Raw genomic sequence first — 27,474 nt, forward strand, 5'->3', positions numbered from 1 at the left:
TCATATCGGGCAGAGCTCAGGCGGAGAGGATGCGCTGGAGTTTGGAATTGGCGCAGGCCCTGGTCGTGCTCGTGCTGTGGGTCTGCTGCGGCTCTGGGTCCGGCTGTCCATGTTCGGATCGGATTCTGTGCGAACCCGTGACCGTGGAGCATGAGTTCGAGGTGGGTGTTCGGGGGCCGGGGGTGGGTGTTCGTGGGCTGGTGGTGGATGTTCGTGGGTCGTGGGTGGGTGTTTGGGGGCCGGGGGTGGGTGTTCGTGGGTCGTGGGTGGGTGTTTGGGGGCCGGGGGTGGGTGTTCGTGGCCGGGGGTGGATGTTCGTGGGTCGTGGGTGGGTGTTTGGGGGCCGGGGGTGGGTGTTCGGGGGCTGGGGGTGGGTGTTCGTGGGCTGGGGGATGGTGTTCGGGGGCCGGGGGTGGGTGTTCGTGGGTCGTGGGTGGGTGTTCGGAACAGTCTGAGGGGTGTGGGTCGGGGTGAGGGACAGGTGGAGCTATTGGGATGGGGGTAGAGTCGGGGGGGGGAACGTCCAATTATTGTTGAAATGCAAAGTGTCTCATATTATAATCCGTATGTTAAAGTGTTAATGTTGGTATAGTTACAGTTTGTATAAAATAGGACGAACAGTAGTATTGAGCAGTGCAAAGATATTTTAACAAGTGCAGCTTCCATAAAATGTTTTTTTAAAATATATTTCTCCAATGTGCAGAGTCTGAAATGATGTGTGATCTAACTCCTGCAGTGTGTCTGTCTAATACCATGGTTAAGGTCACCGGTTTGTGGTTTTCACAGAATATTGAAAATCCTGGAATCTCATGTCATAAAAATGACATTTGACTTTTTCACTCATTGTAAAACTGGGACCTTGGCCACGATTAAACTGAATACAACGTAACAGATCTTTAAAAAATACATTGGTTGCAAAATGACTCTGTAACTGCTGACTGTATTGATGAGGTCAGTATTTACTTCAGAGCAATGTTACTAAGTGGGCAGTGTGGCAGCAACAAGAGCACCACCAATATAACCTGCAGGCTCGATGTGTTCATTCTGCTTTTATCCCACTTCTCCCACCTTCCCACCAAAAAAACATTCTTCTGACAGATGGGTGGGATAAAAGTCTCCTCTGTCTGTTGGTTCCAAGAATGAATAAACTTGAATTTATGTCGCACCTCATGTCCTCAGGATGTCCCAAAGAACTTCACATGAAATGAATCACTTTTTGAAGTGTTGTCGGCAAACTCAGCGGCAATTTTTTTTTATTTGTTCATGGGATGTGGGCGTCGCTGGCAATGCCAGCATTTATTGCCCATCCCGAATTGCCCTTGAGAAGGTGGTGGTGAGCCGCCTTCTTGAACCGCTGCAGTCCGTGTGGTGAAGGTTCTCCCACAGTGCTGTTAGGTAGGGAGTTCATGATTTTGATCCAGCGACGATGAAGGAATGGCGATATAATTCCAAGTTGGGATGGTGTGTGACTTGGAGGGGAACTTGCATGTGGTGTTGTTCCCATGTGACTGCTGCCCTTGTCCTTCTAGGTGGTAGAGGTGGCGGGTTTGGGAGGTGCTGTCGAAGAAGCCTTGCACAGTTGCGACAATGCATCCCGTGGATGGTACACACTGCAGCCACTGTGCGCCGGTGGGGAAGGGAGTGAATGTTTAGGGTGGTGGATGGGGTACCAATCAAGCGGGCTGCATTGTCCTGGATGGTGTGGAGTTCTTGAGTGTTGTTGGAGCTGCACTCATCCAGGCAAGTGGAGAGTATTCCATCACACTCCTGACTCGTGCCTTGTAGATGGTGGAAAGGTTTTGGGAGTCAGGAGGTGAGTCAATCACCACAGAATACCCAACCTCTGACTTGCTCTTGTAGCCACCGAATTTATATGGCTGGTCCAGTTCAGTTTCTGGTCAATGGTGACCCCCAGGATGTTGATGATAATGCCGTTGAATGTCAAGGGGAGGTGGTTAGACTCTCTCTTGTTGGAGGTGGTCATTGCCTGGCACTTGTCTGGCGTGAATGTTACTTGCCACTATTCAGCCCAAACCTGGATGTTGTCCAGGTCTTGCTGCATTGGGGCTCGGACTGCTTCATTATCTGAGGGGTTGAGAATGGAACTGAACACTGTGCAATATTCAGTGAACATCCCCATTTCTGACCATATGATGGAGGGAAGATCATTGATGAAGCAGCTGAAGATGGTTGGGCCTTGGTCACTGCCCTGAGGAACTCCTGCAGCAATGTCTTGGGGCTGAGATGATTGTCCTCCAACAAGCACTACCATCTTCCTTTGTGCTAGGTATGACTCTAGCCACTGGAGAGATTTCCCCCTGATTCCCATTGACTTCAATTTTACTCGGGCTCCTTGGTGCCACACTCGGTCAAATACTGCCTTGATTTCAAGGGCTGTCACTCTCACCTCACCTCTGGAATTCAGCTCTTTTGTCCATGTTTGAACCAAGGCTGTAATGAGGTCTGGAGGCGGGAACCAAACTGAGCATCGGTGAGCAGGTTAATGGTGAGTAAGTGTCGTTTGATAGCATTGTCGATGACACCTTCCATCACTTTGCTAATGATTGAGAGTAGACTGATGGGGCAGTAATTGGCCGGATTGGATTTGTCCTGCTTTTTGTGGACAGGACATACCTGGACAATTTTCCACATTGTTGGATAGATGCCAGTGTTGTCGTTGCACTGGAACAGTTTGGCTGGAGGCGTCGCGAGTCCTGGAGCACGAGTCTTCAGCACTACAGTCGGGATGTTGCCGGGGCCCATAACCTTTGATGTATGCAATGCACTCAGCTGTTTCTTGATATCACGTGGAGTGAATCGAATTGGCTGAAGACTGTCTTCTGTGATGGTGGGGATGTCAGGAGGAGGTTGAGATGGATCATCTACTTGGCACTTTTTGCTGAAGATGGTTGCAAATTCTTCAGCCTTGTCTTTTGCACTCACGTGTTGGACTCCGCCATCATTGAAGATGGGCATGTTTACAGAGCCTCCTCCTCCCGTTAGTTGTTCAATTGTCCACCACATTTCACGACTGGGTGTGGCAAGACTGCAGAGCTTTGATCTGAACCGTTGGTTGTTGTGGAATCTCTTATCTATGTGTATAGCATGTTGCTTCCGCTGTTTAGCATGCATGTAGTCCTGTGTTGCAGCTGCACCCAGTTGGCACCTCATTTTTAGGTACGCCTGGTGCTGCTCCTGGCATGCTCTTCTGCACTCCTCAATCAACCAGGGTTGATCCCCTGGCATGTTGGTAATGGTAGAGAGAGGAATATGCCGGGCTATGAGGTTACAGATTGTGCTGGAATACAATTCTGCTGATATGTGCAGAGCAAGGTCCCACAAACAGCAAGTTGCATGAATGAACAGTTAATGTGTTTCTGCTGATGTTGGTTGAGAGATAATTGTTGGCCAGGACACCAAGAGAACTCCCTGCTCTTCAATATTGCCAGCGTTCTATTAGATCCACTTTAACATCTCATCCAAAAGACAACCCCTCCAACAATGCAGCACTCTCTCATTACTGCACAAAAGTGTCAGCTCAGATGATGCATGTTTGATAGTCTCAGTCCAACTCAAAGGGCCCAAATCACAAAACTGTGATGAACTAAACTGCAGCACTAAACAGGCAGTCTCATTTGAGAACACAGGATGGTTGGTGTGGGAAATGGAAAAATGTCACACTGGTGCAGTATGCGCTGTTTCTCTTTCTCGGGAACTATATTCTGATCTAGTCTTGCTGGTCTCATGGTAGAAATGCTTGATTTGACACCAGGTACCTTGAATGCAAAATTTTTTAAACTGGAACACTAAAATCCCTTGTATAAAGAGTTTATTTAGTTTAAGTTGTCCTTTTGAAGTGTATTGAGCACCAACACTTGGAATGGAGTATTGGGATGTGAGCTCCGTTTCCTCATGTTGTTCAGTTCCTCTCACCTGCACTATTGTGGAGATGGAAGTTCTGAGAGGTTGTTGCTCTTTAGCATATTCTTTTTTTCTGGTGGCTGCATTTAGATCGACATTGGTGGCAACCTGAGAATCAGTTCACCAGCCGTTCCTTACCCCGTAACCTGGGGAAATGATAATGGGCCAAATTTTGCTCTAACAGGGCATCTAACGGTGCTTGCCGTTACTTGGACCTGCCCTTGCACGTTTTTGAGTGGCAAGTTGCTGAAAGTGCGAACTGATAACGGGGCAGTGAGTGAAACAGGGCATTTGGGAGCTGAGTCAACAGGCCAAGAAACAGGGTATCTCCTTAACCAATGAGATTGAAGGTAGTGAAATTAACAGTGCAAGGATTGAGAAGTGAGTGAAAGGGGAAGTGAAAAAAAGTTTTAATTTTAAAATTGACATTTTTAAAATCTCCAACAGCAATTAAATCCTGAAGGAATGAGACTCCACTCTTGTAATAGTTAATTATCAGTGCCAGAGATCTTGATTGCCGATAATGAACACATTCACCGTCGTTAAAAAGTTACTTGGACTGGAATGGAAAAGACGTAACTTTCCATGGCGAGTTCAGTTTGAATCTCCTGCACAAATACATGAACTTCACGTCGTTCAATGCATTTTAAGGTTGAGCAAGATAGCTGGATGCTGTTTTCGTGAAGCTAACAGCGGAGCAGCCCAACTCGGTCAGCAACTTGTGGATGTTTGAGTTTAACTGCGTATCTGCCCCTCGCCTGAAGTTGCTGTACCATTTACACATAAATAAAATGAGCCCCATTCGCCTCACCGTTATTTTGTCAACAAAATCTGGGCCATCGATTGTGAAAATATCTATTTTTAAATGGCAGTTTTCTGCCCTTCATTACTGCAATTGACTGCTTTATTTTGTACTAGGTCTTTGTCTTTGATGTTGGAGGAAAGGATTGGAAGTATTATGACTGGTCTAAGGTCACGACTATTGCAGCCTTTGGACCATACGATCCTGAGCTTTTGTGTTATGCTCATGCGAATCAAGTTCGAGTTGTCCTGAGAGGTAACTAATTTTATCACAGAAAAAACAAATGTCCTTCTGTCTTCCAATGCAAGCTGTATTATTGAAAACCACATAAAAGGACATTCAGTGCACAGCCTTGAATTGCTATTTTTGACATTACAGTGCTGAAATTCCCCTCCAGCTCCGGTACAGCTCTCGCAAATTATTCTACATTCCATCTATTGCATGTGAAAAATCTTATATCCACACACACCTCCTGTCAACAAAACCTTACTTTCTGTGCTCAAGTTTTTCACACTTTTGTTGCAACTTTTTCCATTTATAAATTCCTCTGTCCACATTTATAATGGGAACTGTCTCCGTAAACTTGATGCACTGTAATTACATCCTCCCCACCAGTGGTGGCACTGTAGCACCTCTGTTTTGCATCTTTCAGCTCAAATTGCCATTTAAATAAAAATTACAATTGATCAAAGTATTATATTAAATATTAGGACAAAATTCATGATTTCACAATGGGGACTGAGTTACATCTGAACACCCTGGTTGAATTATCCCCCACACTCCAATCCTGCTTCGTCTGAATACGACACAAGTCAAGACTCTCTTTGTCCATTGCCATGGGAGATTGACTGGTGATGTATTTTTATTCTACTTTTCACCTCCCAAACTTGCTGGATTCGTGAGCACTGAGTGGGAGTCTTCTGATCTAGGAGTAGGGGAAGGGGAGAATTCTGAGGAGGGAGATTGTGGGATCCAGCAAGGACTCAGGAGATGGTCAGGGATTGCTGGGATCTGGCAGTATTGGGGAGATCGGGGAATGGAGGGTCTAACATGTCTTGTTGGGGAGGAGGGTGGTCTAATGGAATGCGACCAAACTGCTATTGACATCTTTGGAAGCATCAGTCCCTCACCCCTCACATGTTCCTGCAAGTTAGGTGCCCGAACCACCGCTTCCCTCATCGTCGCCCTATTCCGATCTTCTGTACTTGCCTGGAGCATTTAAGCAGAAATGCTTAGTTAAGAAAGCCATAAAAAGCACAAACAAATCATTGGGATTCATTTCTGGAGGAAAATAATTCACAGCAGAGAAGTTATGTTAATCATGTATAGGTCCTTGGTTAGAAAACACTGAGAGTACTGTGCACAGTTCTGGTCTCCATACTACAAAAAGATACAGAAGTACTGGAGAAAGTGCAAAAAGGATTTACAAGGATGATATCAGAACTGAGAGAGTATAACTATCAGGAAAGACTGAACAGGCTGGGGCTCTTTTCTCTAGAAAAGGGAAGACTGAGTGGTGATCTGATAGAGGTCTTTAAAATTATGAATTGGCAAGATGTAACGAGTGCCACAGGAATCAGTGTCCTAGTACATGAATCACAAAAAGTTAGTATGCAGGTACAGCAAGTGATTAGGAAGGCAAATGGAATATTGTCATTTATTGCAAGGGGAATGGAATATAAAAGTAGAGATGTTTTGCTACAGTTGTACAGGGCATTGGTGAGACCACATCTCGAATACTGTGTGCAGTTTTGGTCTTCTTATTTAAGAAAGGAAATAATTGCTTGGAGGTAGTTCAGAGAAGGTTCACTCGACTGATTCCTCAGATGAGGGGGTTATCTTTTGAGGAAAGGTTGGATAAGTTGGGCCTGCATACACTGGAATTTAGAAGAACGAGAGGTTATCTTATTGAAACATATGAGATCCTGAGGGGACTAGAAGGGTAGATGATGAGAGGAGGTTTCCCTTTGTGGGAGATACTGGAACTAGGGGCCACCAGTTTAAAAATAATGGGTCTCCCATTTAAGACGGAGGTGTGGAGGAATTTTTTCTCTCAGAGGGTCGTGAGTCTGTCGAACTCCCTTGCCAGGGAGCGGTGGAGGCAGGGTCATTGAATGTTTCTAAGGCTGAGTTAGATAGACTCCTGATTAACAAGGGAGTCAAAGGTTATAGTCGGTAGACAGGTAAGTGGGGTTGAGGTCACAATCAGATCAATCATGATCTTACCAAATAGCAGAGCAGGCTCGAGGAGCCGAATGGCCTACCCCAGCTCTCGTATGTTCATATGTTCATAATTTTCCATTTGTGGGCAAGTCGAAAACTAGAGGTAATCCAAAACTATAAGATAGTCACAAATAAATCCAATAGGGAATTCAGGAAAAACTTCTTTCGTCAGTGAGTGGTAAGAATGTGGAACTTGCAACCACATGGAGTGGCTGATGCAAATGACACAGATGCATTTAAGGGGAAGCTGTAGAAGTATATGAGGGAGAAGGATATGTCCAGGCTTTGGAGACAGGCTGAGGCCTTCAAATAAAAACTGTTCACACCATCACTTGATGGCCGTCGTGTGGAACTATATAACCACAGGCCACATTATGGGCAAAATCCAATTACAAAGGTGACAGGACGGGCGTCACCAGATGTGAACACAATTAAAATAGAAAAACAAAAGATACTGTTGACAAAGAATTTTTGAACAGAAAGATGACAGGACATACTGTTTTTAATAACCTATAAATAGATAGGTGGAACTTTTATTCCCTGGCACAGCAGCAGTCTGCCACTGATGCCAGGATTTAGAATGAAGAATGCAGTTTAATGAAAGCCCGACCCAATTGTGTCCAGAGCCCAGCACACACGCTCCATTCTTCCGACTCTGGGCCGCTGAGATTTCTCCTCTTCCTCCATCAATGGCAGAACCTTCAGCTGTTACTGTCTTGAACTCCAGATTCTTCTTCTTCAACCTCTTTGTCTTGCTATTTCTCTTCCTATCTTCGAAAGCCTCATCAAAACCGACCTGTTTGACTGCGCCTTTGGTCTCTTCCCTCACGTGTCAGCATGGCTCAGCTTTAGCACTGTGTCTCTCCTCCTGGGTCAGAAGGTTTTGGGTTTACTCCAGGACTTGACACATAAGTGCAGTACTGAGGGAATGCTGCATTGCCAGAGGTGCTGTTGTAAACAATTTTACAACACCAAGTGAAAATTGGAACCAAGTCCAACGATTTTATTTGAAAATCACAAGCTTTCGGAGGCTTCCTCCTTCCTCAGGTGAATGTTTCAGAGGTGCTGTGATTCAGATGAGACCTTAAACAAGGGCTCCACCTGCCTATTCTGTTGGATGTAAAAGATCCCATTGGCACAATTCAAAGAACAGGGAGTTCTCCTGGTGTCCTGGACAACATTCATCCCTCAACCGACATCACCAAATCAGATGAACTGGCCATTTATCTAATTTCCTATTTGTGGGGCCTCTCTGGGTACAAATTAGCGACCACATCTGCTTACAAAGCAACAGTGATTATGCTTCAAAAATAATTAATTGGCGATGAAGCATTTAAGGACATCCTGAGGATGTGTCAGGCACTATGTAAATACAAATTCGAGCTAAATCTTCCTCTACTACTTCCTACTTGATGTTGGCAATTCTGTCCTGCAAAGTGTCTTGGGACACAATGTTGTGCGAATGATGCTCTATAATTGGAAGTTGTTTCTTCACCCTTCACCAGGAGTTTTTTCACTATGGAACACTGTATACAAACAACGCCGAGAAAAGTGGGTCGATAAGCAATTGCAGTTGGCAAAAAGGCAATTTATGGATGGAATCAATTTGGATGTGAACATTGCTGATAAAAAACCATCTATAGGTTATTTCAAGATCCCTCAACTGGTTTCCGAAACCATGGATGTGTTCCACCGTGAAATACCTGGGTCTCAGGTAAAGAAGCCATTTTTTTAATTAAATGGGGATAAGCAATTTACTTTCTACTTAATCATAAAGGAAGATTGATATTTTTCTGGATAAGTGAATTGAAATCATGATTTTTCGCTGCTGTTTATCAGTGCATCATCTTGTTACAAAGCTGCTTTGACAATTGCTGAGGTTAGAAATTTTAGATTGAATCAGTTTAAGCTGGATATACAGCAAACTTGATGCTGCATCACTTGTAGCCCAGAATGATACAAGTGACTTGAGTTCCAGCTTCCATGGATGGCATAGTTCGAACTGTAATTTTCACATAGGTTCTCAGAAAGTTCCAGCACAGTAGGAGGCCGTTCGGCCCAGCGTGCCTGTGTTGGCTCTTTGAAAGAGCTATCCAATTAATCCCACTCCCCTGTTCTTTCCCCATAGCCCTGGAATTTTTTCCCCTTCAAGTATTTATCCAATTCCCTTTTGAAAGTTACTGTTGAATCTGCTTCCACCACCCTTTCTGGTTTTATATTCCAGATCATAACAACTCTCTGTGTAAAAAAAATTCTCCTCATCTCCCCTCTCATTCTTTTGCTAATCTCCTGAAAGCTGTGTCCTCTGGCTATCAACCCTCCTGCCACTGGGAACATTTTCTCCTTATTTACTCCGTCAAAACACTTCTTCAAAGGAAGAAATGTTTGTCTTAATGTCAAGCCCTATAACATCCTTCAGAAATGTCCCACAGTTTATATCTAATGAGTTACTTTGAAATAAAGGGACCATTAAGTAGGCAAAAAAGGAAATCACTCGCTGCATTTTTATTGGGTAAAGTTTGAAGCAGACTTTTACTGCTGAGAAGTTTGCACATAACGGACTTTGCTAACTCAGATTACAGTGATTTAATTCTTGACCTTCGGCTCCCGAATGCCTTCTTGTTCAGGCAGTGACTACATGAGCCATGCAAATCCTGGTTCGTGCTGAGTTATCTGATTTCAGCTGGGATGTTGGAGGGCACAATTTACCCCGAGTGCCACTGGGTCGGGGAAGGTCAAATGAACCATCTGATCATTATCTGGAAACCTCCCACTGGAAGTGTGACCGTGCAGATGGCCACCAATTGGGTTAGTCCCCCCACCCATGTTAAAATAGCCTGCCAGCACTCAATGTCTGGCCTCGCGTAAAAGAACTTTGGCCACTTTGACTCGGTATTGGAGTGTGGCTGGCCCTTTTGGGACTACAATTTGGTTACAACTTAATGCCTTTTGGAGAGGAGGAGAGAAAATTGATGGAAAATTGGAGGAAGAAGGTGAGTGAGCAGTGGGGAATTGAACCTGATTAATATTTGATAACCGAGGATCCTATTAATTCTAACTCACTATTTGCCCCAACTTTATCCTGTTCCTTTTTATACAGTCATGAACACTGTCGAACTCCTAACCTGTTAAATTCACAGTTCCCATGGACCATGTGCGAGTGCATATAAAAACCATATAACTACTAGTGATATCCAACATAAGGTATGAGATGAAACTAACTTCTTCTTGTTACTCTTTGGCCCTTAGGTCACATTTAACGTGCCTTGGTCTCCAGACTGCATTGATGGCCGATGCTATGACTTTTTGAGAATTGCAAATTCCTGTGACTTTTTATTTGTGATGTCCTATGATATGCAGAGTCAAATGTGGGACAATTGCTTTGCAAAGGCAAATGCTCCCTATTACCAGACTTTATCAGGTATGTACAATAAGACCATCTGGTTCAGGGTCTACCTGCCCGATATCAATGTGAATCTAAGACCCTCATTATTATTTTCCCCATTTAGGTTACTCCGCTTATATCAATCTGGGAATTGATTCCAGAAAGCTCGTGTTGGGAGTTCCATGGTATGGTTATGACTATCCTTGCACACAGTTTTTTGAGGTAAGGTTTTGTCATTATCTGGCTTTCAGTTATCCGAATTATTTAGAATAGACTATTGTAAACCATTACAAAAGAGCCAGAGGTGATCTGGGGAAACATTTTTTTTACGCAGCGAGTTGTTATGATCTGGAATGCACTGCCTGAAAGGGTGGTGGAAGCAGATTTAATATTCACTTTCAAAAGGGAATTGGATAAATACTTGAGGGGAAAAATTTACAGGGATATGGGGAAAGAGCAGAGGAATGGGACCAATTGGATAATTCTTGTGACGAGCCAGCACAGGCATGATGGGCCAAATGACCTCCTCCCTTGCTGTACTTACTATGATACTATGATGTTATGATTGTCTTGTTGCTGTGCAAAATATCCCATTGATTCACTGTTCTGGAGAAATTATTTGTTTGCAGTGCTTGCTCTCTGGGCTTACCTTATCTGTGCTATTTAACATTTTATTCCACTGAGGCCTCCCCTTAACTGCATTCTTCTCGGCTGTAAATCTTAAGCTTCTCTAATCTTTTCTCAAAGCTCATCCTTTTAACACAAGGGATCATAAGAACATAGGAACAGGAGGAGGCCATTCAGCCTCTCAAGCTGTTCCGCCATTCAATTAGATCATGACTGATCTGTATCTTCATTCCATCTACACACCTTGGTTCCATAACCCTTAATACCCTTCCCTAACAAAAATCTATCAATTTCAGTTTTGAAGTTTTCAATTGACCGAGCCTCAACAGCTTTTTGGGGGAGAGAATTCCAGATTTCCACGTCCCTTTTCGTGAAGAAGTGCTTCCTGACATCACCCCTGAACAGCCTTGCTCTAATTTTCAGGTTATGTCCCCTTGTTCTGGACTCTCACACCAGAGGAAATACTTTCTCTCTATCTACCCTTTCAACTGCTTTGATCATCTCAAACACATCAATTACATCACTCCGTAATCTTCTATATTCAGTCTTGTTGCTGTCTATTTGAAATTACAACCTTGTCCTTGTCTATAAATGTACTATTTAATTTTATATATTTCAGTGAGAGACCCTTCTGCCTAAATTGTAAAACTTATGTTTCTCTAATTGTTCCTCTTTACACTTAGAGATCAGTCATGTTGTTACTGCATTTTTGAAGTTCCCAAAGTAACTATATTTTCATCCTTTTGTATTTTCAGACTGGTAGGTGTGTATTGGAAAAGATTCCTTTCCGAGGTGCCCCTTGCAGTAATGCAGCTGGACGTCAGGTCCCATACAAAGAGATCGTACAGCATGTGCACAAATCAATTACTGGCAGATATTGGGATGATGAGCAGAAAGTCCCGTCTTATATCTACATGGTAAGACTATCAATCAAAACACAATGGAGAGTTGTGCATTGTCCATTCTTTGCAGAATGCAAACCTTGCAGTATTTCATGATTCAATATTCCCTGTGTACAGGATTCAGCACAGTTCAGAATGTACAGTTTCTACAGTAGAAAATGTGTGTAGTTGGAGAATAGCCAAGAAAATGGGAGTTGACAGACAAAGCACCAAACCCAGTTCCGTTTGTTAAGACATTGTGTATGACCAGTTGCAAAAAATGAGATGAGCTGTGGTCTTTTCAAATCGATCACTTTACACAACCCATATTGACCCTCCTGTGAAAATTAGTGATTGTTTGGTTTGTGAAATGTGTGCCCCTGTCTCCCATTTGATGATCAATTTAGCACAAAAGATTGACGGTAGCGTACCCTGTACATAAGAAAACTGCACAGCAGCAAATACCACACACTCTCGACCTACTGTATTCTAATGTCCTTCAGGGAAGGAAACCTGCCGTCCTTACCCGGTCTGGCCTATATGTGACTCCAGACCCACAGCAATGTGGTTGATTCTTAATTGCCCTGTGAAATGGCCTAGCAAACCACTCAGTTGTAAAATCCAGATACGAAAAGTCATAATAAGAATAAAACCGGATGGACCACCCGGCATCGGACCACTAGGCACCGGACACGACCACGGCAAACCAAGTCCAGTCGACCCTGCAAAGTCCTCCTCACTCACATCTGGGGACTTGTGCCAAAATTGGGAGCGCTGTCCCACAGACTAGTCAAGCAACAGCCTGACACAGCCATACGCACATATCTTTCAACCAACTTCCCAGACTCTTCCATCACCATCCCTGGGTATGTCCTGTCTTCATCAATGACCTTCCCTCCATCATAAGGTCAGAAATGGGGATGTTCGCTGATGATTGCACAGTGTTCAGTTCCATTCGCAACCCCTCAAATAATGAAGCAGTCTGATCCCGCACGCAGCAAGACCTGGACAACATCCAGGCTTGGGCTCATAAGTGGCAAGTAACATTCGCGCCAGATAAATGACAGGCAATGCCCATCTCCAACAAGAGAGGGTCCAACCACCTCCCCTTGACATTCAACGGCATTACCATCACCAAATCCCCCACCATCAACATCCTGGGGGTCACCATTGACCAGAAACTTAACTGGACCAGCCATATAAATACTGTGGCTACGAGAGCAGGTCAGAGGCTGGGTATTCTGTGGCGAGTGACTCACCTCCTGACTCTCCAAAGCCTTTCCACCATCTACAGTCAGGAGTGTGATGGAATACTCTCCACTTGCCTGGATGAGTGCAGCTCCAACAACACTCAGGAAACTCGACACCATCCAAGATAAAGCAGCCGCTTGATTGGTTCCACCACCCTAAACATTCACTCCCTTCACCACCGGCGCACAGTGGCTGCAGTGCGTACTATCCACAGGATGCACTGCAGCCACTCGCCAAGGCTTCTTCGACAGCACCTCCCAAACCCGCGACCTCTACCATCTAGAAGGACAAGAGCAGCAGGCACATGGAAACAACACCACCTGTATGTTCCCTTCCAAGTCACATACCATCCCGACTTGGAAATATATCACCGTTCCTTCATCGTCGCTGGGTCAAAATCCTGGAACTCCCTTCCTAACAACACTGTGGGAGAACCGTCACCACACGGACTGCAGCAGTTCAAGAAGGCGGCTCACCACCGCCTTCTCAAGGGCAATGAGGGATGGGCAATAAATGCCGGCCTCGCCAGCGACGCCCACATCCCATGAACGAATATAAAAAAATACCTAGTCACATGTCTAATTGACGTTGGCCAAGTTTGCTGAGATACTTGATGCACTGCAGTCAAAGGCTGTGATGCTTGAGCTTTCAGCAGTAACATTGAAATCATGTTTTCCAGCTTTCGATTGCAATATTTTGTTACTTTGAGCAATTTGAAAAGATTATTTTGAAATGATAGAATGTTCCACATTGAGTTAAATCAGACCTTGGATAATTCGATTTATTTTTTTAAATCATTTTCTCTGGAGGCCCATGCTAACTCTGACTTGCAAGTCATCTATCTCTTTCTATTTCCCCCAAATCATTTTTTTCCCAATCAAACACCATAATCTTTTGACTTGTTGCATCCGAATTGACATCTGGGCTGTTCAAGTGGATTTTTCTAAGTTGCTGTACTGAGGGAGTGCTGCACTGTCGGAGGTGCCGTCCTTCAGATGACACGTTAAACTGAGGTCCTGTCTGTGATTTCAATGTGTGCCTTATGTTCATATGTTGCACAGCATCCAGATGAGTTGATTGGTTTGGGTGTTAAAAAAGATAGACTTGGAGCTGCTCCTGCTCCGTTCCCGTTACTTGTGTGGACGTGCAGCGGAAAACCGCGTTTGTGCACGGAAATGGAGTTTCTGCCGACGGTCAGGGGACGGAGTGGGAGAAGCCCTGAGGAAATTGCTGGCCGTTGCCGTAAGTCCCTAATTTTTGAGTTTGTTTTGCTCATTTGTCATTGTGCATTTTCTCATCGTACATTTCAGTCCATTCTGTCTTCTGCTGATGAAGATTTTCAGCATAGTGTCTCGAACTGAGCATTGACCCAAACCCCTCGCTCCTATCTGTGTAACTCTTCATTTTTTTATGGCAGGTTAATAATACATTTCATGAGGTCTGGTATGACGATCCACAGAGCATTTCAATTAAGTCAGCGATCATGAAGAAATTGAGACTCCGTGGCATAGGCATGTGGAATGGAAATATGCTGAACTACAGTGATGATCATTTCATAGTAAAGCAAACTGAAGACATGTGGAATGCTCTTTGCCCTTTGTGAGGAAAACGGCGACGTTGAACCATCTCATCTTAACAGAATGTAATCATTTAATTTTGCAAGTAAACTCAGCAAAAAGTGAGCAAGCTTCCAACATTAGAAATTAAAGATAACGCAGATCTAGGGAACAGATTTAACATTTTGTCGAGCTAACGAATTTCTATTCAATGAAAAGAAAATGTACGAATACAATTTGTACTCCAAGATCTGGTCACTTCAGGCATCTCAAGTTGTTTACAAAATGCATCAAATCTGTATTGACTTTCATAATGCTCAATGATAGTGCAGGTTAAAACATCTCGCCGCTAATTATTTACAATTCAGGAAACAAGTCAGCTTTCCCGTTGGGTAATAATCCAATTCTGATATGCACACGCGTGTTGTCTGTTTTATGCACATCTTAATTCTTGACAATGATTTTGATGATTTTATTTTGATTGGTTATCATTTTGAACCTCGATAACTTTAATTTTCAACTTTCCTCCATTAAGGGGGGGTGAACGGACCAGATAATAGTATCCTGTGTGCTGCTAGTATTTTTATTTAATTGTAATATTACAAGACAATGTAACCATTTGAATTTTATTCCACCTGAGTGCTTTACAATTGTCTATTCTTGAAAGGCAATTTAAATTTTTACGGGAACACGTATTTCACAAAATAAAATGTGATGTTTCCAAAGTAAGTGTTTTAGTTGTGTTGCTCCAGGAAAGTGGGGTTTGTGTAAATATAAAACAGTTGTGGTACCGGTTAAAAAAATTCCCCTCAAGTCTAATCTTGGCACATATATTTAGTAGTCCTTAGTTAATCACTTGCCCTCCTCGTTGCCAACATGTGAAACTCAGTGTTGGGGGGAGGGAGGTCTGTGTCCCATTTTATCTTTATTTACTTTGTAATATTACCAGCAAGAATTGTCCTGGTCTTTATTCCTGACACAGTTTTCTTCATTCACAATATTGTTTGACGAACTCTGTGCGTGAGATTATGGTCTAACCATCTCATAGATGAAAATGATAAGACAAAGAAGGCAATAAAATTGGTGCTGTCATTAAATAATACGTAAGTAAGACCATACTTGATCTTTAATATCTTTAACTGATTTCTCGATGTAAAGTGATCATTTCGTCGAACAGGAAGCAAAGTTGTCAGAATGGGGGACGGCGAATCAGTCCACTGATCTAATCTTTCCATGTTAGCAGACTGGAGCCCGCTGGCAATTGTACCAATGGGCACAGGAACCAGTTTAGAGCAGGCACTGAATTGGCAATGCAGAGAGCTGTCAGGGAGATCACACTGCTCAATAGGACCCGTGAGCATCATTAAAGCTGAAAGAGCTGGAAACATGACTTCATCTTATCAAGTTAATCATGGGCTGGGTGAGAAAAGGAAACTTTCTTTTTTTCTTTTCCCTTTTTTTCTTGAGAATGATAAGGCAAGTTCTTTCCTTTCTTTCCTTTCCTCTTTTTTCTTTTTCGATCTTTTCTCTTTTTCTTTTCTGTTCTCTTTTTTCTTTTCTTTCTTCTAGTTTCCGTTATCCTGTGCTCTCGAGCATTTCCAGCTGTTTCAATAGGATTTGTACGTTTGCTTTAAAACAAAAGCATTGAAGCAATTCCGACCCAAAATGGAATAAGACTCTTAGTTAATGGTGTAGAAAGACCTCTGAACCAGCAAGTTCCAATTCCAAGTGATGAGTGGCCTTTCCACTCCTAAAGGGATATTGGTGACAGATTTACATTTCAGTAACCTCTTCACATTCCTGCAAACCCGTTAACTTGCCTATTCTGCATTAATTATCAGGTAACAAGCAATAAAGACTTTAGATCCTGAATTTTTTCTTTTACTTACTTTAGGATAAATGTTCGTATCATTTTAGAGTGGTGAATTGCACAAATAGAGTCATTTCTTTTCTACAAATGTATTTATTTGAGAAAATAGCGCGATATATATATGTGAGAATACTGAGAAAATCCGACTTCTGAGAAAGAGGAAAGGATATCACACCACGGTTTCCCGAATTTCCCTCTGTCGACGAGGGTTGGGCAGGTTGCTGAGGCCTAAGCAAGGTACATTCTTGGGGTCTGGGCAGAGGGAGAGTTGCCCACTACCGGGGCCCTGACCCTCCAAAAGAGGCTTCATCAGGTCTTCAGCTGCTGCCCAGGGATAACCACCACCCCTCTCCTGGTGACCTCTGTGGTCAGCAGTGCGAGGTGGGTTGCATTTACCAGTGGCAGTGCGGCCAAGCATCTGCTGGAGGCCTTCCCTGATGTGATGGGAGGTGGGGAGGGTGGGAATATCCAGGTCGCTGGGAATGCTGCGGTCGGCATCATCGCAAGATATTCCTTGATTCATTATAGTGCAACTCACTGCAGGCAGACTTTGAAAGTTGTTGTAACAAAATATCGTTCAGAATTTGTTTATATGTGACAGTGGAATACCCTAATATAGAATCATAGAAATTTACGGTAGAGAAGGTGGCCATTCGGCCCATCATGTCTGTGCCGACCAATAAAGAGCCATCTCGCCTCATCCCACTTTCCAGTTCCTGGTCCATAGCCCTGTAGGTTGCGGCATTTCAAGTGCATATCCAAGTACCCTTTAAATGCAATGAGGGTTTCTGCCTCTACCACCCTTTCAGGCAGTGAGTTCCAGACCCTCACCACCCTCTGGATGAAAACATAAGAACATAAGAACATAAGAAATTGGAGCAGGAGTAGGCCAATCGGCCCCTCGAGCCTGCTCCGCCATTCAATAAGATCATGGCTGATCTGATCCCAACCACAAATCTAAAGAACACAAGAAGTAGGAGCAGGACCCGGCCACACAGCCCCTGGGCCCTCTCCGCCACCCACAGGGCTTCATGTCCAATTTCCTGCCGGCTCCCCATAACCCCTGATTCCCTTTACTTCTAGAAAACTGTCTATTTCTGTTTTAAATTTATCTAATGATGTCGCTTCCACAGCTTCCTGGGGCAGCAAATTCCACAGACCTACCACCCTCTGAGTGAAGAAGTTTCTCCTCATCTCAGTTTTGAAAGAGCAGCCCCTTATTCTAAGATTATGCCCCCTAGTTCTAGTTTCACCCATCTTTGGGAACATCCTTACTGCATCCACCCGATCAAGCCCCTTCACAATCTTATATGTTTCAATAAGATCGCCTCTCATTCTTCTGAACTCCAATGAGTAGAGCCCCAATCTACTCAACCTCTCCTCATATGTCCGCCCCCTCATCCCCGGGATTAACCGAGTGAACCTTCTTTGTACTGCCTCGAGAGCAAGTATGTCTTTTCTTAAGTATGGAGACCAAAACTGTATGCAGTATTCCAGGTGCGGTCTCACCAATACCTTATATAACTGCAGCAATACCTCCCTGTTTTTATATTCTATCCCCCTAGCAATAAAAGCCAACATTCCGTTGGCTTTCTTGATCACCTGCTGCACCTGCATACCAACTTTTTGATTTTCTTGCACTAGGACCCCCAGATCCCTTTGTACTGCAGTACTTTCCAGTCTCTCGCCATTAAGAAAATAACTTGCTCTCTGATTTTTCCTGCCAAAGTGCATAACCTCACATTTTCCAATATTATATTGCATCGCCAAATCTCCGCCCACTCACCCAGCTTGTCTATATCCCCCTGCAGGTTTTTTATGTCCTCCTCACTCTCTACTTTCCCTCCCATCTTTGTATCATCTGCAAATTTTGATATGTTGCACTCGGTCCCCTCCTCCAAATCGTTAATATAGATTGTAAAGAGTTGGGGACCCAGCACCGACCCCTGTGGAACACCACTGGTTACTGGTTGCCAGTCCGAAAATGAACCATTTATCCCAACTCTCTGCTTCCTGTTCGATAACCAATCCTCCACCCATGCCAGAATGTTACCCCCAATCCCGTGATTTTTTATCTTAAGTAATAATCTTTTATGTGGCACCTTGTCGAATGCCTTCTGGAAGTCTAAATACACTATGTCCACTGGTTCCCCTTAATCCACCCTGTACGTTATGTCCTCAAAGAACTCAAGCAAATTTGTCAGACATGACTTCCCCTTCATAAAGCCATGCTGACTTTGTCCTATTAAATTATGCTTATCTAAATGTTCCGTTACTGTCTCCTTAATAATAGACTCCAAAATTTTACCCACCACAGATGTTAAGCTAACTGGCCTATAATTTCAATCCTTCTGCCTACTCCCCTTTTTAAATAACTGTGTTACATTAGCAGTTTTCCAATCTGCCGGGACCTCTACTGAGTCCAGGGAATTTTTGAAAACTATCACCAAAGCATCCACAATCCCTACTGCCACTTCCCTCAAGACCCTAGGATGGAAGCCATCAGGTCCAGGGGATTTATCCGCTTTGAGTCCCATTAATTTACTGAGTACCATCTCCTGAGTGATTTTAATCGTATTTAGCTCCTCCCCCCGTAGAGTCCCCTGTTTGTCCAGTGTTGGGATATTCTTAGTGTCCTCTACTGTAAAGACTGAAACAAAATATTTGTTCAGCATTTTTGCCATCTCCATGTTTCCCACCATTAATTTCCCGGTCTCATCCTCTAAGGGACCTACGTTTGCCTTAGCCACCCTTTTTCTTTTTATATAACTGTAGAAACTCTTGCTATCTGTTTTTATATTTTTTGCTAATTTCTTTTCATAATCTAACTTCCCTTTCTTAATCAATCCTTTAGTTACTTTTTGCTGTCTTTTGAAGAATTCCCAATCTTCTATCCTCCCACTAAGTTTGGCTACCTTATATGTCCTTGTTTTTAGTCGGATACTATCCTTGATTTCTTTACTTCGCCACGGATGGCTGTCATTTCTTTTACACCCTTTTTTCCTCAGTGGAATATATTTATTTTGAAAGTTGTAAAATAACTCCCTAAATGAACACCACTGCTCATGTACCGTCTTACCCTTTAATCTATTTTCCCAGTCCACTTTAATCAATTCCGCTCTCATACCATCATAGTCTCCTTTATTCAAGCTCAGTACGCTTGTTTGAGAATCAACCTTCTCACCCTCTAATTGGATATGGAATTCAACCATGTTGTGGTCGCTCGTTCCAAGGGGATCCTTAACTAGGACATTATTAATTAATCCTGACTCATTACACAGGACCAGGTCCAAGGTTGCCTGCCCCCTAGTAGGATCAGTTACATACTGCTCAAGAAATCCATCCCTGATGCACTCAATGAACTCGTCCTCAAGGCTGCTCTGCCCAATTTGATTTGTCCAGTTAATATGATAATTAAAATCCCCCATAATTATAGCTGTTCCCTTATTACATGCCCCGACTATTTCCTGATTAATACTTCTTCCAGCAGAGTTGCAACAATTAGGAGGCCTATATACTACGCCCACTAATGTTTTTTTCCCCTTATTATTCCTTATCTCCACCCAAACTGTTTCATTATCTTGATGCTTTGTCCCAATATCATTTATCTGTATGACAGTGATTCCTTCCTTTATTAACATAGCCACCCCACCTCCCCTTCCTTCCTGCCTGTCCTTCCTGATTGTTAAATACCCTGGCATATTTAATTCCCAGTCGTCGTCACCCTGCAGCCATGTTTCTGTAATGGCCACAAGATCATACCCATACGTAGTTATTTGTGCCGTTAACTCGTCCATTTTGTTACGAATGCTACGTGCATTCAGATAAAGAACTTTCAAATCTGTTTTGTGACGCTTAGTTCCTGCTTTTTCCTTTTTTAACACTTTACCTATTACTCCATACCTTCTGTCCCTTCCTGTTACGCTTTCCTCTCTCTCCCTGCTCAGGTTCCCAACCCCCTGCCACTTTAGTTTAAACCCTCCCCAACAGCACTAGCAAACACTCCTCCTAGGACAGCGGTCCCGGCCCTGCCCAGGTGCAGACCGTCCGGTTTGTACTGGTCCCACCTCCCCCAGAACCGTTTCCAGTGTCCCAGGAATTTGAATCCCTCCCCCTTGCACCATTCCTCTAGCCACGTATTCATTTGAAATATCCTCCTATTTCTACTCTGACTAGCACGTGGCACTGGCAGCAATCCTGAGATTACTACCTTTGAGGTCCTATTTTTTAATTTACCTCCTAACTCCCTATATTCTGCTTTTAGGACCTCATCCCCTTTTTTACCTATATCGTTGGTGCCTATGTGCACCACGACAGCTGGCTGTTCGCCCTCCCCCTCCAAAATGTTCTGTAGCCGCTCCGAGACGTCCTTGATCCTTGCACCAGGGAGGCAACACACCATCCTGGAGTCTCGGTTGCGGCCGCAGAAACGCCTGTCTATTCCCCTTACAATTGAGTCCCCTATCACTATAGCTCTTTCACTCTTTTTCCTCCCTGCCTGTGCAGCAGAGCTACCCGTGGTGCCAGGAAGTTGGCTGCTGCTGCCTTCCCCTGATAAGTCATCCCCCACAACAGCATCCAAAGTGGCATATCTGTTTGAGAGGGGGATGGCCACAGGGGACCCCTGCACTACCTGCCTGCACCTCTTACTCTTCCTGGTGGTCACCCATTCACTTCCTGCCTGTATACCCTTTACCTGCGGTGTGACCAACTCGCTAAACGTGCTATCCACGTGTTTCTCTGCATCGCGGATGCTCCACAGTGAGTCCACCCACAGCTCCAGCTCCGAGATACGATCGGTCAGTAGCTGCAGGTGGACACACTTCCCGCACACATGGTCGGCAGGGACACTGGTAGTGTCCATGACTTCCCACATCTTGCAGGAGGAGCATATCACGGGTGCGAGGTCTGCTGCCATGACTTGCCTTAGCTGAGTTACCCCTTTTAAATTATGTTGAAATTAGAAAATGTTAACTATACTAGGGACCTAGGTTCACTAAAAAAAAAACACTATCTGCTATAAAACCTGCAGATCTTCCCTTTCTTATTACTTTACTTACAGTAATATGGTAGAAATAGTCACCTGAACCTACTCACCAATCAGCTGCCTCCCCTGTGCCGCGTCACTTTCTGACCGGTGACGTCACCCCGAACTGCCGCTGGTCTCAGAGTCTCGCTCTCAGAGTAAGCTCTGGTCTCGCTCTCTCCGCGCTGTTTATATCCCCGCTCTGGTCTCGCTCTCTCCCGCCGCTCACCGACTGAACTCTCGCTCTCTCCGCGCTGTTTATATCCCCGCTCTGGTCTCGCTCTCTCCGCACTGTTTTTATCCCAGCTCTGGTCTCGCTCTTTACCGCCGCCCACCGACTGAACTCTCGCTCTCTCCGCGCTGTTTATATCCCCGCTCTGGTCTCGCTCTCTCCCGCCGCTCACCGACTGAATTCTCGCTCTCTCCGCGCTGTTTATATCCCCGCTCCGGTCTCGCTCTCTCCCGCCGCTCACCGACTGAACTCTCGCTCTCTCCGCGCTGTTTTTATCCCCGCTCTGGTCTCGCTCTTTACCGCCGCTCACCGACTGGACTCTCGCTCTCTCCGCGCTGTTTATATCCCCGCTCTGGTCTCGCTCTCTCCCGCCGCTCACCGACTGAACTCTCGCTCTCTCCGCGCTGTATATATCCCCGCTCTGGTCTCACTCTCTCCCGCCGCTCACCGACTGAACTCTCGCTCTCTCCGCGCTGTTTATATCCCCGCTCTGGTCTCGCTCTCTCCGTGCTGTTTATATCCCCGCTCTGGTCTCGCTCTCTCCCGCTGCTCACCGACTGAACTCTCGCTCTCAGAGTAAGCTCTGGTCTCGCTCTCTCCGCTCTGTTTATATCCCCGCTCTAGTCTCGCTCTCTCCCGCTGCTCACCGACTGGACTCTCGCTCTCTCCGCGCTGTTTTTATCCCCTCTACCAATTACTTTAAATCTATGCCACCTGGTCATTGACCCCTCTGCTGAGGGAACGAGGTCCTTCCTATCCACTCTCGCTCGGCCCCTCATGATTTTATACACCTCATTTAAATCTCCCCTCAGCCTCCTCTGTTCCAAAGAAAACAACCCCAGCCGAACTAATTTTTCCTCTTAGCTAAAATTCTCCTGTCCTGGCAACATCCTCATAAATCTCCTCTGTACCCTCTCGAGTGCAATTACATCTTTCCTGTAATGTGATGACCAGAAATGTATGCAATACTCCAGCTGTGGCCTAACTAGTGTTTTATACAGTTCAAGCATAACCACCTTGCTCTTAAATTCTATGCCTCGGCCAATAAAGGAAAGTATCCCATTTGCCTTCTTAGCGAGAAACAGGCTGAATATCGAAAGTTCAGAGGGAAAGTGAGAAAGGAAATAAGAGGGGCAAAGTGAGAATATGAGAATAGATGGGCGGCCAACATAAATGGGAATGCAAAAGTCTTCCATAGGAATGTGAACAGTAAAGGGGTAGTAAGAGGAGGGGTGGGGCCGTTAGGGACCATAAAGGAGAACAACTCATGGAGGTAGAGGGCATGGCTGAGGTACTAAATGAATACTTTGCATCTGCCTTTACCGAGGAAGAAGATGCTGCCAGGGTCTCAGTAATGGAAGACATGGTTGAGATATCAGATGGATTAAAAATTGATAAAGGAGAGGTACCAGAGAGGCGAGTTATACTTAAAGTAAATAAGTCACCCGGTCTGGATGGGATGCACCCTACGTTGCTGAGGGAAGTAAGGGTGGAAATTGCGGAGGTACTGGCCATAATCTTCCAAACATCGTTAGATACGGTGGTGTTGCCAGAGGACTGGAGAATTGTAAATGTTCACCCTTGTTCAAAAAAGGGTGGAAGGATAAACCCAGCAACTATAGGCCAGTCAGTTTAACCTCGGTGGGGGGAAACTTTTAGAAACGATAATCTGGGACAGAATTAGCAGTCACTTGGACAAGTGTGGATTGATGAGGGGAAGCCAGCACAGATTTGTTAAAGGCAAATCGTGTTTAACTAACTTGATAGAGTTTTTTGATGAGGTAATAGAGAGGGTAGATGAGGGCAATGCAGTTGATGTGGTGTATATGGACTTTCAAAAGGCGTTTGATAAAGTGCCACATAATAGGCTCGTCATCAAAATTGAAGCCCATGGAATAAAAGGGGCAGTAGCAGCATGGATACAGAATTGGTGAAGTAACAGGGAACAGAGGATAGTGGTGAACGTTTATTTTTTCGGATGGGAGGGAGGTATACAGTGGCGTTCCCCAGGGGTTGGTATGAGGACCACTGCTTTTCTTGATTATATTAATGACTTGGACTTGGGTATAGAGGGCACAGTTAAAAAAATTGCAGATGACACAAAACTTGGAAATGTAGTGAACAGTGAGGAGGATAGTTATAGACATCAAGAGGATATAGACAGGCTGGTGGAATGGGTGGACACGTGGCAGATGAAATTTAATGCAGAAAAATGCAAGGTGATACATTTTGGTAAGAAGAACGAGGAGCAGCAATATAAACTAAAGGACACAATTGTAAAAGGGGTGCATGAACAGAGAGATCTGGGGGAGTATGCACACAAATCGTTGAAGGTGGCAGGGCAGGTTGAGAAAGTGGTTAAAAACTATATGGAATCCTGGGCTTTATAAATAGAATTGTAAACAATTTTACAACACCAAGTTATAGTCCAGCAATTTTATTTTAAATTCACAAGCTTTCGGAGGCTTCCTCCTTCGTCAGGTAAATGTTCAGGAGCTCCTTGAAGCCTACGCATTTATACATCACAGAACAATACATGGTGTTTACAGACTGCCCCTGCAACTGCCCGTTGCCAAGGCAATCACCGTGTTCAGACAGAGAGGTGTCACCTGCAGAACCCCCGAATACACATTCAACAAAAAAACAAACAGGAAAAAAAAACAGAGAGAGGCAGAAACATCCGGAAGGCAGAGAAAGCCAGCAAATGACCCATTATATTAAAAACAGATAACATTTGTTCGCTGGTGGGGTAACGTGTAGCGTGACATGAACCCAAGATCCCAGTTGAGGCCGTCCTCATGGGTGCGGAACTTGGCTATCAATTTCTGCTCGACGATTTTGCGTTGTCGTGTGTCTCTAAGGCCGCCTTGGAGTACGCTTACCCGAAGGTCGGTGGATGAATGTCCATGACTGCTGAAGTGTTCCCCGACTGGGAGGGAACCCTCCTGTTTGGCGATTGTTGCGCGGTGTCCGTTCATCCGTTGTCGCAGCGTCTGCATGGTCTCGCCAATGTACCATGCTCTCCACATCACATTTATAAATAGAGGCATGGAGTACAAAAGCAAGGAAGTCATGATGAACCTTTATAAAACCTGTGTTCGGCCACAGCTGGAGTATTGTGTCCAGTTCTGGGCACTGCACTTTAGGAAAGATGTGAAAGCCTCAGAGAGGGTGCAGAAGAGATTTAATGGAATGATTCCAGGGATGAGAGACTTTAGTTACGTGGATAGACTGGAGAAGCTGTGGTTGTTCTCTTTGGAACAAAAAAGGTTGAGAGGTGATTTGATAGAGGTATTCAAAATCATGAAGGGTCTCGACAGAGTAGATAGGGTTGGCAGAAGGGTCACGAACCAGAGGACATATATTTAAGGTGATTGGAAAAGAACCAAAGGTGACATGAGGAAAAGCTTTTTCACACAGCGAATGGTTAGGATCGGGAATGCACTGCCCGAGGGGGTGGTGGAGGCAGATTCAATTATGGTCTTCGAAAGGGAATTGGAAAAGTACTTGAAAGGAAAATGTTTGCAGGGCTACGGGGATAAGGCGTGGGATTGGGACTAACTGGATTGTTCTTGTGTCGAGCTGGCACAGACTCAATGAGCCGAATGGCCTCTTCCATTCTATAACCATTCTATGATGCTGTGATTCTCTGATTCTAACCACCTTATCTACCTGACCTACCTTCAGGGATCTGTGGACATGCACTCCAAGGCCCCTCTGTTCCTTTACAGTTCTCAGTATCCTCCCATTTATTGTGTATTCCCTTGCCTTGTTTGCCCTCCACAAATGCATTTCCTCACACTTCTCCGGATTGAATGCGATTTGACACTTTTTCGTCCACCTGACTGGTCCATTGATATCTTCCTGCAGTCTACAGCTTTCTTCCTCACCATCAACCACACGGCCAACGTTTGTATCATCTGCAAACTTCTCAATCATACCCCCTACATTTCAGTCAAAATCATTGATATATACCACAAAAAGCAATGGTCCTCGTATTGGGTCCTACGGAACCCCACTGGAAACAGCCTTCCTGTCACAAAAACACCCGTCGACCATTACCTTGTGCTTCGATGCACTGCAGCAACTCACCAAGGCTTCTTCGACAGCACCTCCCAAACCCGCGATCTCTCCTACTTGGATGGACAAGGGCAGCAGGTACATGGGAACAACACCACCTGCACGTTTCCTTCCAAGTCACACACCATCCCGACTTGGAAATATATCGCTGTTCCTTCATCGTCGCTGGGTCAAAATCCTGGAACTCCCTTCCTAACAGCACTGTGGGAGAACCGTCACCACACGGACTGCAGCGGTTAAAGAAGGCGGCTCACCACCACCTTCTCAAGGGCAATTAGGGATGGGCAATAAATGCTGGCCTTGCCAGCGATGCCCACATCCCATGAACGAATAAAAAAAAAGCCAATTCTGGATCCAACTTGCCACTGTCCCTTGGATCCCATGGGCTTTTACTTTTCTGACCAGTTTGCCAAGTGAGATCTTGTCAAAAGCCTTGATAAAATCCATGTAGACTATATCAAACATGCTACCGTCATAGACCCTCTTTGTTACCTCCTCAAAAAATTCGATCAAGTTCGTCAGACACCACCTTCCCTGAACAAATCCATGCTGACTGTCCTCGATTAATCCGTGCCTTTCTCAATGAGGTTCGGCTGACTGGCCTGTAATTACTCGGTCGATCCCTTTCTCCCTTTTTAAACAATGTTGCAATGTTAGCAGTCCTCCAATCCTCCAGCACCAGGCCTGTAACCAGACAGGATTGGAAAATGATGGTCAGAGTCTCCGCTATTTCCTCCCTTGCTTCAAGTAACAGCCTGGGAAACATTTCATGCTGGCCTTGTGATTTATCTACTTTCAAGGATGCTAAACCCCTTAATATTTCCTCTCTCACTTTGCTTATCCCGTCCAATATTTCACACTCCTCCTTAACTACAATGTCTGCATCGTCCCCCTCTTTTGTGAAGACAGACGCAAAGCATTCAGTCAGAGCCATGGCAGATGTCTTTGAGCCTCTCTCCTTGCATTTCTTTCAAGTCAATGCCAAAGTAAACAACTGTCCACTTTGATTGTGGAAAGTTTTCTGAGCAAACATTTTTTAAAAGCACAGCATAATAGACAGTCATCACCTGCTGACACATCACTGCAATCCGTGAGTCTGAGTTTTTTCCTCCATACATCACTCAATGTACAGATCTGTCCAGATACTTTCGAGGTTACAATCATAACAATGGTATTGAAATGCAGAGGGGAAAATCATCACTTTTAAAAATATCTCCATTTTCTATGGTAGTTCTGTCATTAATCCCATATTTTTCTATTTACAGATTTCACCGTGCCTGACGTTACGATCTTCAATAAGAATTCTGTGGACCTCAGTCGCTCAGTAGATTCCCAGAGTGATTGTTTGTGCAGGTGTACTGAAGCATAATGACACACGGCTACCTTGTCTTAAAGGAGGATGCAGAGTGTATACATTAACTTTATATTCATTTGTGAATTTAGAATAATGTGAAAATTCTGAACTACAGTGTTCATAACAAGATGGACTAACTGTCCAGTAAATTCAACATTCTGAAATGTTCTTTCAAATCGGCCAATAAGTTTTTATTTCTTAACAACAAATTGTTTGTGAATCATTTATGTCGATAGGACTAAACAATTACTGAAAGTATTCTGTCA

At 44.4% G+C, this 27,474-nt stretch overlaps 1 protein-coding gene across 1 annotated transcript; it reads left to right on the forward strand.

Annotated features, from left to right (window-relative positions):
* Positions 1-29: 29 nt before the first annotated feature.
* On the forward strand, positions 30-27,223 carry LOC137325634 (di-N-acetylchitobiase-like). The gene is made up of 9 exons (XM_067990900.1): positions 30-161; positions 4,840-4,978; positions 8,452-8,660; positions 10,196-10,367; positions 10,456-10,553; positions 11,714-11,875; positions 14,508-14,689; positions 16,216-16,265; positions 27,120-27,223. Exons 1-9 carry the CDS (start codon positions 30-32, stop codon positions 27,221-27,223), a joined length of 1,248 nt encoding a protein of 415 aa, XP_067847001.1.
* The last annotated feature ends 251 nt before the right edge of the window (positions 27,224-27,474 follow it).

The sequence above is a fragment of the Heptranchias perlo genome, chromosome 9 (genome assembly GCF_035084215.1).
Source record: "Heptranchias perlo isolate sHepPer1 chromosome 9, sHepPer1.hap1, whole genome shotgun sequence".
Taxonomy (NCBI): domain Eukaryota; kingdom Metazoa; phylum Chordata; class Chondrichthyes; order Hexanchiformes; family Hexanchidae; genus Heptranchias; species Heptranchias perlo.